Source organism: Clupea harengus, chromosome 16 (genome assembly GCF_900700415.2).
Source record: "Clupea harengus chromosome 16, Ch_v2.0.2, whole genome shotgun sequence".
In the NCBI taxonomy this organism is placed as follows: domain Eukaryota; kingdom Metazoa; phylum Chordata; class Actinopteri; order Clupeiformes; family Clupeidae; genus Clupea; species Clupea harengus.
Window position 1 is genome coordinate 15,057,533 of NC_045167.1, and position 14,148 is coordinate 15,071,680.

The following is a 14,148-nucleotide window of genomic DNA, read 5'->3' on the forward strand; positions in this document are numbered from 1 at the left end:
TGTGGTGTTTGGTATTAGTGCGTCGAGTGGACTCGACTCGGGAGATGAGGATGAATCGGTGCATCGGCTCATGAAATTACCTCTCGCGACGGTTGCCAGACTCTAGGGCATAACGTCAGGTCAGCGAATAACGTGAAAGAGTTTAGGGGAAGAACTCTCGCTCATACTCCCAGAGCGATATGCAATTCGAAGTCGCCTGCCTTCAGCGACACCTGTTCAATTAGCGCAGGAAGCGCAGGAGAAAGTGTAGACCACGCATCGGCACCAGCCACCACGCCCACGACTCCCATGCGGCAGTTGTTGAGTCTCGGTGGGAAATTCAATTGCCGGCGCGTTCCCAGTTTTTACTTTCAGGGGTTTAGAGGCACAGCTGGTGAGGTCGCAGGCCATACGTGCACAAGTGGGTGTGTGTATGTGCAGTGTGTGTATGCGTTTGCACATTTGCCATGTAGACAAAGGTGTGCGGCGTGTATTAAGGTAGTCCACAGTCCACATATAAGGGAGTCTGTGAGGAAGTATTTGCTGTATGGTTGGGTGTAAATGCATGTGTATGTGTGTGTGTGTGTGTCCATGGGTGATCATACATGTGTGACACTCACTATGTATGGTTTGGTATGACATTTTGAATGTGAGAATGTGTGTGTGTGTATGTGTGTGTGTGTGTGTGTGTGTGTGTGTGTAGGTGTGTGTATTGGTGGATGTACATATATGTGCTCCCAGCTGTTGAAGGGGGTGTCAGAGGACAAATGACATGCAGTAACCGTGAGAATGCAAGGGGCCAGCAGATGGAGGTAGTAATGCCTCAGAACAGCTGGGCTTTTTACATGCTCTTCAAAAAAGCAGTGCCCCTCCCTACCGGCCTTCCCAGCAGGCCTCGCTCTAGATCCACAGAGTTGAGTTACCTGCGGGAATCGCCTCTGATGCATCTGAGACTTCTTCACGGGGAGTGCCACCGACCGTGCAGTGACGACACCCTTTGCTAGCCCAGACCGCGCCAGCTCTTGTGTCTTGTAGTTGTCATCGCGTCTCGTGTCCTCTTGAAGTGGAGTAGGATGTCAGGACAGCCTTTTAGAGTGTCCATAAATAACATCCGCAAAACTGCCCAGTGAAGTCTGCAAAACGAGGCCAGTGGCGCTGTTTGCTTTCGCACTCCCACATACAGTAATACGCCATGAAATCGCAAACGATTCACTCCTCTTTTCTTCTTAAAAGCTCCCGTAAATCTCTGCTACTTGCGCAAGACGTCCCTGGTGGGGGGGAAAAAAGGGGCCTAAAATAACAAACACGATGTTTTTGGAGTTCCAGCATCTGAGAAAAACAGGCCGAATCACAGGAAGAGATCATAAATTAGTAAGCGATAGGAAGATCCCCCTGGGGCTCGGCTGAGCGGCGAGAGCTTGGAGACGGTTGAATACTGAGCTTTTTTAAACGTAGAAGCATGTGGCGCAGCTTTCTGTGTGTGCCAGGTATTCACTGTCGCCGTTGGACAGCAAGACTATTGCTTCCTTCATAGTAACTCAGCGAGCTTACGCGTTCAGCATTTTACAAAGAGTTATTCGATGGGAGTGCTTCTAACGATGAGGTCATTCTCTCTGAGGCCAGTGGGCTGACTGCTGGTACAGAGAGAGAGAGAGAGAGAGAGAGAAAGAGAGAGAGAGAGAGCTAAAGAGAAACATAACAGAGATAAACAGAGGATGAAAACAAACTGAAGGATGGAGATGGAGAGAGAAACAGAGGGGGAGAAAGAGAGAGGGAGAGAGAATGAGAGGTAGAAGGAGAGTGTGTGTGTGTGTGTATGTGTGTTTCTGTTGTACTGCTGTGTTCTTGCCAGGCCTGCAGAGCTACAGTGCTGCTCCATCTCCATCTGTGCTGGCTGCATCTGACGGTGAGCAGGTCTCCACTCGCCGTCCCGGACGTGCCAGAGCAGGCGCCCTGACAACAGGCAATCCCTCCAACAGCGCCTGGCCACTGAAGACTTCCTCTGCTCCCTCATCCATCGCTATGGTTACAGACTCGCCCCTCACCTTTCACTGGGGGTCCCCGAAACTCCATCTCGTATTATGGGGGGGCAAGAGCCGAGAGAGACCCGCTCTCTTTCTTCATCTTTCGCTCTCTTGTCTCCCTTTTTGTACTCTCTCTGTCTCTCTTTCTCTCTCGGAGACCCCCGACCAGACTCCCCGATGCCAGGAAAGGCCAAGCCAACTCCTTTTAAACAGCGTCGCCTTTTGTGACTTCACAGACAATCCCGCTTATTGTCCATGAAGTAGAACTCCAGATCCCACTTCCTGGAGTCAAGAGGGAGAGAAATGCTTCTTTGCTCTCTGGCTCGGTTCCATTTTCTCCATCTTTCTTTGCTGCTTCATCTCTAAACATTTACATTAGGGCCGGCGGACGACTTAGGCAGGATGTTCTGGATGCTGCAGTAGAGTTAAAGGCAGCTCTCAGAGCACGTCTCCATGGTCCCTACCTAACTACACAGCCTCGTGCAATAGCCATAAACAGATACAAGAGATTTACACGAAAACAAAACACCTGGGCGGAAACATGATGATGAGGTACTGAGGAAAAAAACAAAATGAGCGATTGAAAGTGTTTCTCCATCTTTCAGAATGCATACAACACCTCCCCTTTCACACAAATAATAAACCAGTGATGGTTTTTCCTGCCAAAATAAAGGGAGAAAGAGAAAATATTTACCACTCTGTAAATAAATTGATGCAACCATGAAGACCGTGTCGTCAGAATGAGACACTGCGGACCGGTGCTGAGCACAACTTCAAACAGCCAAAAGGGACTCGTTTAATGTCCTGCACATGGAGGGCAAAAGCACTCCAGCACCAGGGAGACTCAGTAAACGGGGGGGAAAGCAAAGCAAAGCAGTTGGCCAGCTTAGGGGTCTGTCAGATTTGTTCTGTTCCAGGGCTTCCTCTGTTAGGGGCACAGATTGTATTTAATCAGCGGAGAGAAACTGCACTGCGGGGGAATCTAAATTTGAAAAAAAAAAATTGCAAATAAATCAGCAGAAATAATTCCCATGCTGCCTCTCTTGATTCGCCATAGATTTTCCTTTTTCCTCCCCTCTGGCCTGGCCTCAGCATCTTGCTGGTTTACCCGTGTTGCTATGGAAACAGCCATGCCAAAAAAGATTTTTACATTTGTATTTTTTAGCCCATTGTGTTTAATATCTTCTGGGTCCGGTGTGGCATCGTTTGCTGGCATTGCTATAGATCCAAGATGTTGGTCCCAACAGGGGGGGGTTTCACATCACTGGACATGGTGTGTGTGTGTGTGTGTGTGTGTGTGTGTGTGTGTGTGTGTGTGTGTGTGTGTGTGTGTGTGTGTGTGTCGGGGGATTGGTTTACTGAATGTGTTACTCACACAGCTTTTCTCCATCTGTGTTGTTTCCAAAGAACAACTGCACACGCTATCCTCTTGACTGGCACAAACACAGACCGAAACCAGCACAGAATTAGCACGTAGACATATAAAACAGCTTCTGCTTGGCTTCATCACAACACAGCCTGCAGTCTGTCCAGCTCCTGTCCTAGGTTCAAATGTTCCCAGCCCGAAGAATACTGACACCTGAAGCAAATCTATTATTTACTTCACCACAGGAAAAAGGTGTGAGTGAAAAAAATGTTTTAAGTAACAAGGACACCATCAGCTGTCTAATGTCAGATACATTTAAATCAATAAGTGACCTTTAAGACATGAAATGATTTTAGCACTGCTGTTTAGCCCTTTGCATTTCCTAAAGCACCGCTCTGCATAACATATGTAACCTTTTATAGAGGGTAGATTGAAATTATTTATTGCTAAGCTGTGGCGAAATACTGGAGTTGTATAATTTACCAGGACTTCTAATTGTCTGCATCCATTTTGAAGATCTGTCTTAAGACATCAGAGTCCAGCACAGGCAGCCTTTATAGTCTCCAAACTGGCACACCAGGAGTCTTTATTGGATGTTCGGCCTCAGTTATGTGTGGTGCATTATATGTAACTCTGTCAAGGTTCAATGGCTAATTATGGGTTACTGTAGCCAAACACCAGTGAAGCCAAGAAAAAGGACAGTGGCTTTTTTGTGGAGGCAAATACAGCCTCCCATAACCACATCCTGATAGTGCTCCAGAACTCTAGCCTTGCAAGCCTAATGTACTCGGACTTGGCCTGCGAAGTTTACGGACCATTTAGATAAGAACATTGTTTAGGAGAAAATCCTGTTTGTGGCCAATGACACGGTCCATCACAACATGTAAACATCAGCGGCTCTCTGTGTCGTTTCCACATTCCTACTGAAGCTTGGCACCAACTTGTTGCCAGACCTTTACAGTTCACACCAACAATGAATTGAATCCATACTGACATTCAGGATTGAATTTTTTAGACCAGCTCATCCTCAATCACGTGTTTGCGGGCATCCTTACTTTAACGTTATACTATGTTTTCAGTCAGCAGGACTTTGGATTGATTGCCCGTGCTCCATGTCAATGCTGGGCTTTCACTGCACGTGCAACAGGGGGTGATAGGAAAGCAATCAGCCAGTGCCAACCATTCAATAACACAACTGTTGCCCTCCCAATCAGTTTATTTAGATATATGACAGGGGATCACCATGCCCCCACACAGTTCAGTCACAGCAGAGGCATGAGTCTGCCATGCAGTCCTGAACCCGATCATGACATGCAGACAGTCAGAGCTGACTAGCAACCTGCCCTTGGCATCCATTGATTGTTTGGTTGGAGTATTGAGCATATTTGCCCTCGCCCAGTGGGCTTCTCCTTTGCCCCTTTTGCCTCACCCATCCAGCACCAGCGGACTCTTTGCCAGCTCAACACAACACAAAATCCGGCCCGGGCAGCTGCCAGCAGAATTCAGCCTTACGGAAGGAGGGAACAAAACCTCCAGGAGAACTGGACATCTAATGCCAATGGTAATTTGACAAATGTGAGAACACATGGTTCGGACAATGGAAGACATTGTGGTGGGGTCAGACCTAACAACGGATGATGACAAGCCAAAAACTGGCATGAATGACATTCGATTGCACGGAGATTTAAAGCAATAACTGTATGTTATACATGACAAATGTACCATAGACCATATCAGTGGCATGTTAAATGTAAGAACAGATGGTGGATGATGGTGTAGATGGCCTTACAGTAGACCTTCATGGCTTTACAATTAAATGCATTTTTGACTATGATCTATTTTCTTCCTGTGTATTTCAACACTCACTGAACCATGTTTATTATGTCTACAATGAGAGAGGGAGATTTTAAGGAAACATCAGTCATCAGTGTGCAGATGGTACACATGCCCGTTCAAACTTTTTACTCTTTAGTCTATTTAGATTACTCAAACACGACCTTGTCTCTGTGGTAATAATCTATGTACAGCACAAAGTCCCCCATAAAGAATAATAGTAATCCATTTCACCAATAAGAAATAAATTAATTGAAAATGTCATAGTAATGACGATCTGGCTTTTCATTCAGAACATTACAGCAGAGCATATTTGCATATGTATAGATGGAAAGTTTCTCCAGAATAGGAAGAGGATCTTCAGTGTTTGCTGACTGCAGCACTTTATATTTCACTCACATAAACACTCACACTTGTTTCAGCCCGGGGATTTTTTACTGAATTTGTACTGCAACACCTACCATTTCCATGATTTCCCACTATGACGGGGTATTTTTCTGGGACGTAATCTGCTACATTTAATCGTTGTACATAGGCACCAACATCGACATAAAACAGGACAGACTTGCCCCCTGAAGTCCTGACGTGCCTCAGCCAAGAAAGCACAGACTAAACATAAATAGCACATGAACTTCACACTTTTAGAAAAATAAAAACAATAGCCTCTGTTAACGTAGGTTACATTCAATCCTCAATTCGCTTACCTATTTGACAGATGATCCAAAGGTGCGCAATCAGAAGATAAAAACGTCTTTTAGCCATCTCCATTTTCATTTCCAGTGTCAACACTAAAATGTATCCGGCAGAATTTAATCGCTAATCTCTTGAAACTATAAGGGCAGCCTCGAGGCACACAAGGATGCTACTCTTGCTTCATGCTGACTATAACCTGCTCTCGATGGGCTCCACGCCGTCTTCCGACTCCAGTGCGCTCCCATACATACGCTCGCTGCTCGCCTGGCAAGAAAAGCAGGGGGAAAGCTTGCGTGCGCGCGCCGCCCACAGTTCACTTTTTTACGCTAACGCGCAGTGGTTGCCAACGGAGACACATCCACATGGACAATCCAATAACAAGAGAGTGGAGATAGGTTAATGGGTATGTAGTGCGTACAGAAATACTGTCGTTTTGTCATGTGTCAGAAACAAATACGAAAGGAGTTAGTGGTTTGAAAAAAAAACAACGTTTTAGGGCTATATATAATTGATGAATGAGAGGAACATGTTAATAGGCCTACTTCTTGTTTGCAACAGTATCACCCAAATGAGTTACCAAAATAGCAAGTAGGCAAGCCTACGAGAGACCTCCAATTTGGAACACCTCGTGACCTCATGATGAGTTAAAAAATATATATTTCCTGACTTTGAGTTGTACAGAGTGGTTTACAAATACAGACCTATCCAAATTGGCCTTACTAAATTAAGAAAAACACGAGGTAACATGTTACTTTCAAGATTTTCTTTCGTTATCCTTTTAGTGCATAAATTAACATATTTTAACAGAGATTATCTTTAATTTATGCAGGATCCCCACTCCACTTCTGCGACCACATTTTCTCTCCCCAAAGGAACTCGATACAGAGCACTTTCTTTTCTTTGAAAAGAGCCTTGTCGTTTGGAGAGTAGTAGACAAGCAATTATGCCAAGAGCAGTAGACAAAACAACCTGTTGATCAACAGTACCATCAGAAAGGCATTGTTATTGTTTGTGTGTTCAATCAAGCCCAGTGCAAATAATTAAACTTTAGCTAATTAAAGGGATATATTTTTTAAATCAACTAGGCTTGTAGGCATACTGTTTTCATAAGGGGGATCAAGTGCAAATGCTGGGCTGTGTGAGTATTCACATGCAGATGCCCTCTCGATATCCACCATTCTCAAGCAAAAAAAAAAAAAAAAACAGGACACCGGGATGAAAGCCCCATAGAAAGAGATCCAGGCTGACTCTAAGCAGGCAGGCTGTTATCAAAGCTAGCATCATTTGAGTGGAACAGTGCCATACAATTTGGCAGGCCGCAAAACACCGTGATTTCTAACAAAAGCTGCTCACGCAGGGATGGCTGATGAGAAAACGGAGCGATGGGGCCGTGACTCGCTGAAAGGAGACACACCATGAGAAAGCCTCCTTCCCATTAACTGACAGAGGAGCCAGGTGTGGAGATGGGAGACTGAGGATGCTTCTCGCAAGTTTCCAAACGGGAATAGATCAGCCAAGGGACCACGAGGGGGATATTTGGTTACTGGTTGAAGGAGTGCCTGGGTTTTTGGTGAGAGATTTCGGCTCACTTTGACAGGATCAATTACAGCATGGAGGAGAAAGAGAACATCGGAACAGTAAACAACGCTACAATAATGAATCCAAGCAGCCCTCCAAGGTACACTTACCACACCTGGGTTTAGAGTTACTGCCGATGAATATCTAAACCATGGGAGAGAAAGAAAGCCAAACAAGTGTCAGCAAACGTGTCAGTAAACCAGGCTTTTCCCATAGCTGTCAACGAAGACAATGTCACACTTAAAAAGGTGTGCTTCTTTTTAAAAATCCATTTCCACACTATGGCAGCAGCCTTTATCCAAGTGGTGGATTAGTAATGTCCACCCAGTGTGTCCACTGAGGACTATCGCTCTTTTTCATCGACAGCTTCTTCTGCTGACCCCTCTTCCCCAGAGAAAAGACCAAGGACCTCCCCATCACTTTGCTAGCTGGCTAGCTGGCTGACTGACGACCTATAGCGCCACTGTTCGGTGGGCTATTGCCCATGGTATCGACAAACAGCTGTGCAACTGAAGTTCGATATCCCGTGCACTTACCCACACCACCAGGAAATCAATATCTGTCACAGTGAATCACAGCAGAGGGTGTTAGCAGGCTAGTACACAAAACTGCTAACCCCCAGGGTGTCCTGAAGCCATACAATAGCATCCTCTGGCGGGTTGTGGTAGACAGAATTATGCAAGAGCCTATGTGAACATGTGTTCAAATTCCCTTGTGTATAACATTGACCCTGATGTTACATCCAATTTGACAAAGCACAGATTCAGCTGAGCCTAAATAGCCATCTATGGCCGCCACGGAGAGAGCCTCTTGATTCGCTGAACAATAACATTTACTTTACCACCGTCTAACCTTCTTGTGGAGCAAACAGTGCATCCATTTAAAGCACAAGCTTTGTGTGGGCGAAATGAAGCGGCCATTGTGGAATGGAGATCTTTCCATACCACTGAGCAGAACTGCTCGCGTCCATTCTCACGTCTCAGTGGCCGCGGTGCAAGTCACTGTCACGCAACATCAGGGATCCCCTTGCCCAGAGAGTGGCGCCTGTGGAGAGGACGACGAGAGAGCTTTCATCGGGACCTCCATGCTAGCGCCAGCTCAGACTGCTGTCTCGGCCTCCCCCAGAGCATCCGCAAAAAGATGAGGGATCAACCAAAGCATGTGACAAACACACAGCACAGTACACACACTCACTGGCTCACACACAGACACATGCACACACAAACAAATATCAAACCACTGTCTGCCTTTTAAACACACACATATAAACACATACCAATACAAATAAATGTCTGCGCCCATATTCGTTAACAAAATGAAGGAAAACGTATACATACAAACAACACACATTTAGAGCACACATTTTCACTCTGTTACACAGAAACACATTCACTAATATGACAACGTATACTCAGAATCATTCACCGAGAAATATATTCTATGTTAATCAGGAGGTGATCTCACATGCATAGAAACACATACCAACTAGGTTTGTAATTCTACTTTTATCAAAAGACATCATAGCGTAGGTTTCTGTAAGTGAACTAGTCCCTCGAAAGCCCTTTCACATAGTAAATAATACGCCGTAAGCACAAGCATTTCCTCTGGTCATCTGATCTCGGGTTAAAAATTGTATCCCACCACTGAATATTTCTCCATGACATTTGTTTATATCATGTCAGTGCAACTCTGTGTCTGTTGTCTGCCTCTTCCCCTAGAGAATTACAAAGAGAAGACAGATCAAGGCTCATCCATCTCACACACACACACACACACTCACACACATGTGTCTGTGCTCAATAGCACACACACATGCACACATAGCTTCCCCCAGCCACACACACACACACACACAAACAAAATAAGTCAGGCTTGTGAATCCTTTTCATTTTCATCCAAAGGCAGTAGGAACACATGGGCCTCACCCTTTGATGAGCTGTCACTCAATAACCCTCAATAGACAACCCACACATTCCTTCCATACCAGCATGCACACACCAAAATGGACATAAATTCACCTTTCATCACTTTTTACCACTTTTTATCTATTTGTCATTTTATCTACTGACAGAGTAATGACATTACTAATCATCATGATGATCACACAACAAACAACAACAAATGAACAAGATTACAAAAAGTACACGGCAGCCTCTGTACTAATTAGTTGATGAGCACAACGTGTGTGCTGCCTGTAATTAAGGAAAAGTACAAAGCACAACTGTGCCACCAGGAAGAGTCGACTCCACTCGTCTGGGGCTTCTGAGTTCCCTAGCAACAGGCAAATTGTGGGGGTAAAGGCCAAGTGAAGCCATGGAGAACCACGTATAGCTAAACTATGTCCCTGCTCAGCCCTCGGCAACCGACGAGGAAACCCTGTCAGAAACACAATGGCACACTCTCTAGTAGCAGGTTTATTTTTTTTTTAAACTAAATATTCCATGCCAATATCAGAGCTCTCGGCAGTGATTCACCAACAGAAGATCTTTTCACGGTCAAAGGATGGTATCCACGTGTTCTCATAGACACAGCATATTTCAGCATCTTTACAGATTAATAGCAATAATTTTACCACTGGAATAACAATTGCGATCAAATATTTCTGAAATATCTCACTAATGCTATTGTACTGGCACATAATAGGTCTCTTTTGAAGGGGATGTTCCAAGCAGCAGTATTCACAAATTCACAATATTCTTAGGCATGTTTAATCCAACAATGGCTTCCCTCTTGGCACTTGAACAGACATTCAAATTCACTGCCATTCCTGGTTACATTCAGCCTCTCATTACAAGTCACCGCCGTGGAGCCAAATCGCACAGATCCACTTCTCCAGTGATGCACATTCATAACAACATTCCACCCTCCATACAGCACAGTGTTAGATTTGCTCACATGCAGCTAGGTTGAAATTCACAGCTGAAATACACCATCAAACATAGAAGATTCAGTAATCTGGGGATTATGTTTTATTATGTTTGAGCTACACATGTACCCTTTGGGTAGGCAAAACGTTACTGCTAGTGTTTGATTCTTTCTCATATCCTGGTTATGTGGTTGGGCGAGGTCCACTGTCACAACACACAACAGCCTCTTTGGCAACTCCTTAAGATTAACACCCAGTCCTGCCGGGGCCCTACGGGGGGCGAGGGAGGTTTGTGGGGGCAAAAAGAACAAAAGAGAATTTGGTGCATGTCACCGGAAAAGAGCAACAAAATCCTATTCCCCAAAGTTGGAAAGAACTACTTGCCATTCTGAATCAAAAGGCATTTAACTAAATTAAATCCTGGTTTTAACTCACAAGGGCGCATTGTGTGGAGAGAAATAAATGAGGTGTCAACAATTTAGATTCAATCCTGTGAATTGAAGAGAGACTTAGGAACTGGCAGAGAGAAACAGTTTTGCGGTGGAGTAATTGTGGTCAGTTTCTATGGAGGACTATGTAGACGAATGAAAGTGGTAATGGTGGAAAATTCACCAGTAAAAAGGAAGATCAGGTCAACACTTATTATTTTCTTTCAAATCATAACTCTAATGATTAATTCCAGGATGCCATCTAGTGATCACACTGGGTACAGTTATGATGACTAAAGGCGAAGTGGAAAAAACAATGTTGTGCTTATCAGTTCCTCCTTGTATAACACTTTTACACATTTACTCATTCAGTGACATTCAATACATTCAAAGTATTGTGACATAATATCGTTCCATATCCATTCCATTCCTTTAAATTGTATTGTCCCACAGAAAGTAGCCAGTTGTAAATATTGTTACAATGGTCAAAACATATGCCATTCTGTAAGCCGTAAACAAAGTCTAATACAAACAAAGTGTTTGTAGAATGACCAAACCAGAGACAATACAAGTGACACTATGAAGTCGTTCAAATTGAAGGTTTAGGTTTATGAAAATATAGGAAATATTTGTATTTATTTGATCGTTTTAGCAGTTTCAACACATAGATTCGCCCCCACCGTTTTCTGGAATTTGCACTGCAAAATACTGCATTAGACGCCACCCTTCAACACTAATTAGTAGTGGTGTTAAATCAGCCTGAGGGCTTTACAACAAATGGGGCACGTTCAATCTGAAAATGGTGTGCACCGTTTTGCTATAGTTTCCTCGAAACGGTGTGAAGGTGTGTAACGGTATTTGTGTTATGTTTTTTTTTTTCTGTTTTTGTGGGTGTGTCAAATGTGTTACCCAATCAGCAGCGACGCGTACGCTATATAAACCCTAACGTATTAAAGTGTCCTTTCATGCGAAATAAGAATAAGAAGTTGGGGGGAAATACATAAACACGTAGACCTAAATCGATTTAATCAGGCTTCATCAGAACGCAACGAATGGCCTTCTTGCTTGTAGTTGCTCTTGCTCTTACAACAGGGTGTTCAACGCACCACCGTTTTCATTTAAATAAACGTTTAGCTACGTTTTGTCGGGGCTGAACGCAGCCATGTATTGCACTCCTGTTGCGCAACGTGGAACCTGTACGTGACTGGTGAACGTAGACCATACACCCACTAAATCATGAAATGAGTGCAATTCAGGTGCAATCTGGCAAGTTCCAATGCTCATTCAATGCGCAAAATTCAATGTGATTGATCGTTGGAAACTACACCACCAATTTTCTTATTTTGAATTGCTATAAGCAGCCCGTGTGTCTAGCCTATTGTTTTGAAGATCTTTCTTTGAGATGTTGCATCGCATGCCTTTACCACCAGATGGCGCACCAACACAAAGGGAAAACCGTCTATACTGTCACCACTAGACTTCAAGGTTTCTCAATCCTGTTCTTTCGGAAAACCAAGAAACCCTGTGCAACATTACTGGGGGGTTTCAAAGAGCGACAATACATGATAGGTTCCTCGTAGGGTCTTTCAATTGTTCAATTTAATTTCCACACCCAGTAGCCTACCGCCGTTCTTGAAGTCTTTAAAGGTTTCCCATGCAATTTTTAATAAATTGTACCAACACAAAATGTCATACAGGGTTGTTTGTGAGAAATGTATGTTTCAGAGAATGATACATTATGTCAATATTTCTCTTTTGAGCTTGAATTCCATCCTTTAATTCATAATCGATCAGGCTGACATCTATAACAACAGACCTATCCCAGAAATAAATCTGCTTTTGAAACATCAGCATTTGAATTGGGCTATCATGAGTGCACAGTGACTATGCTGTTTGATTAATTATTAATATGAGGATCCTTTATGCTGTCATTCATTTTTAACAGAACTGAAATATAACAGCTTGTGGGACTGCTCTCAAAATGGTTACAAAAATAAAATCATGCAGAAAACACATTACACATTTAATGGCGAAGCAGATGTCAGTACACACCTTGGGATGTGAAGGAAACCCTATTTCAACCAGTTAGTTTTCACATATCTCCCACCACCCATTGTTTAATCAAATTCACACAGATGTTGTTTTGATCAAGAGATGGAGACTGACCCTGAGCTCAATTTGTATAATTGAAAATGAGGCATATGTTACACCCTCATGATTTCTATCCATGCACATACACCACAATGAATCTTCAAGTAGGCCTATGTCTTTCATACAGGTGAGCCTACATGGGTCTCGTCATGACATGCTGTCTCTTTATGACGTTTTTACATCTAAGGCCACTTCACTATTCTGATATACCTTTGCAGGTTGTCATGAGCAGAGCAGAGCAGAGCAGAGCAGATGAGAATGGTGTGGACCTCTGTCTGAGCACTGCTTATTTAGACACGTGAAGGTGATGACAGCTTCTCATTAAAGACCCTGCAGGTCTCAATGGGGAGCCGTCATGAAACCAGAGGAATTGCAGGCCAAAGACATCGGACCTAATTAACAAACGCCCTCTGAAACCACACAGTTGGACCCAACTTTATAAGGACTTCTCAAGAATGTGGAAAGAATTCTGCCAGGAATGGATGATTAAAAGCAGCAATACGGAGTTCTGTTCCAAAACTAGTAAGCTAACCATGCAAAAACATTGCAAACACCACCAACAGCCCAGCTGACACTGATAGAAGCTTGCCAACACACTAACTGATGTATTTTGGCAGTATAGCTGGCAATGTCTTGCATGTGAAAGCTTTTCTTCCATTTTTGCAGGGTGTTCCAGCCCGTTACACAGAACTACATAGGGCATATCCTGGATGGCTAGTGGGGAAGACACAGGTGTTTATCTGTCCTTCACATGACCATATGCTATCAAAATGAATGAGAGGATGGTACCAAAACTAGTTGCCTATAAAACCTTACCTCAAAAAGTGTCAAATTGTTGCATAGTGTTACTTTAAGTCTCAGAATTTATGTAGCTTGAAGACCCATTGCGGCTGGACTGCGTATGAGAGTTTTCTAAGCTTTAGCCATGGCCTTTAACGATAGAAGTCTGTCTAACTAAACGGCGGAGTGTATGAAGTGCTTCGCTTTAAAACCTGATCGTAAATAAAATATAAGAGTGCCATGCCGCGTGTAGTCTATTACAGCTACTTACTCACAGTAGGACAGATGGGTGAATGGGGGATGGGCGACAATTCTCATGGGAAGAGCTGGAGCGCGCGCCTCAGTTGCTATTTGGTGCATCCTGCACGTAGCACCCTGAAAGCACGAGCATGCGCCACTCCTGTGCCTCTGTGAAATAATGTGATAGTCAGCATTTCATTTTTTATTGTA

The 14,148-nt window shown here is 43.8% G+C and overlaps 1 protein-coding gene across 3 annotated transcripts in view; it reads right to left on the reverse strand.

The window, feature by feature from the left end:
* ptprz1b (protein tyrosine phosphatase receptor type Z1b) overlaps window positions 1-14,079 on the reverse strand; it is a 39,628-nt gene extending 25,549 nt beyond the window's left edge. For 2 of the 3 annotated variants that reach the window (XM_031582671.2, XM_031582669.2), the window contains exon 1: window positions 13,974-14,079. In XM_031582671.2, coding sequence (XP_031438531.1) covers window positions 13,974-14,058 — 85 coding nt within the window. In that variant the 5' untranslated portion in view covers window positions 14,059-14,079. Of the gene's footprint in view, window positions 1-5,906; window positions 6,332-13,973 lie in introns of those variants that run through there. The other variant, XM_031582670.2, reaches the window with a different exon arrangement.
* Between the last annotated feature and the right edge of the window lie 69 nt (window positions 14,080-14,148).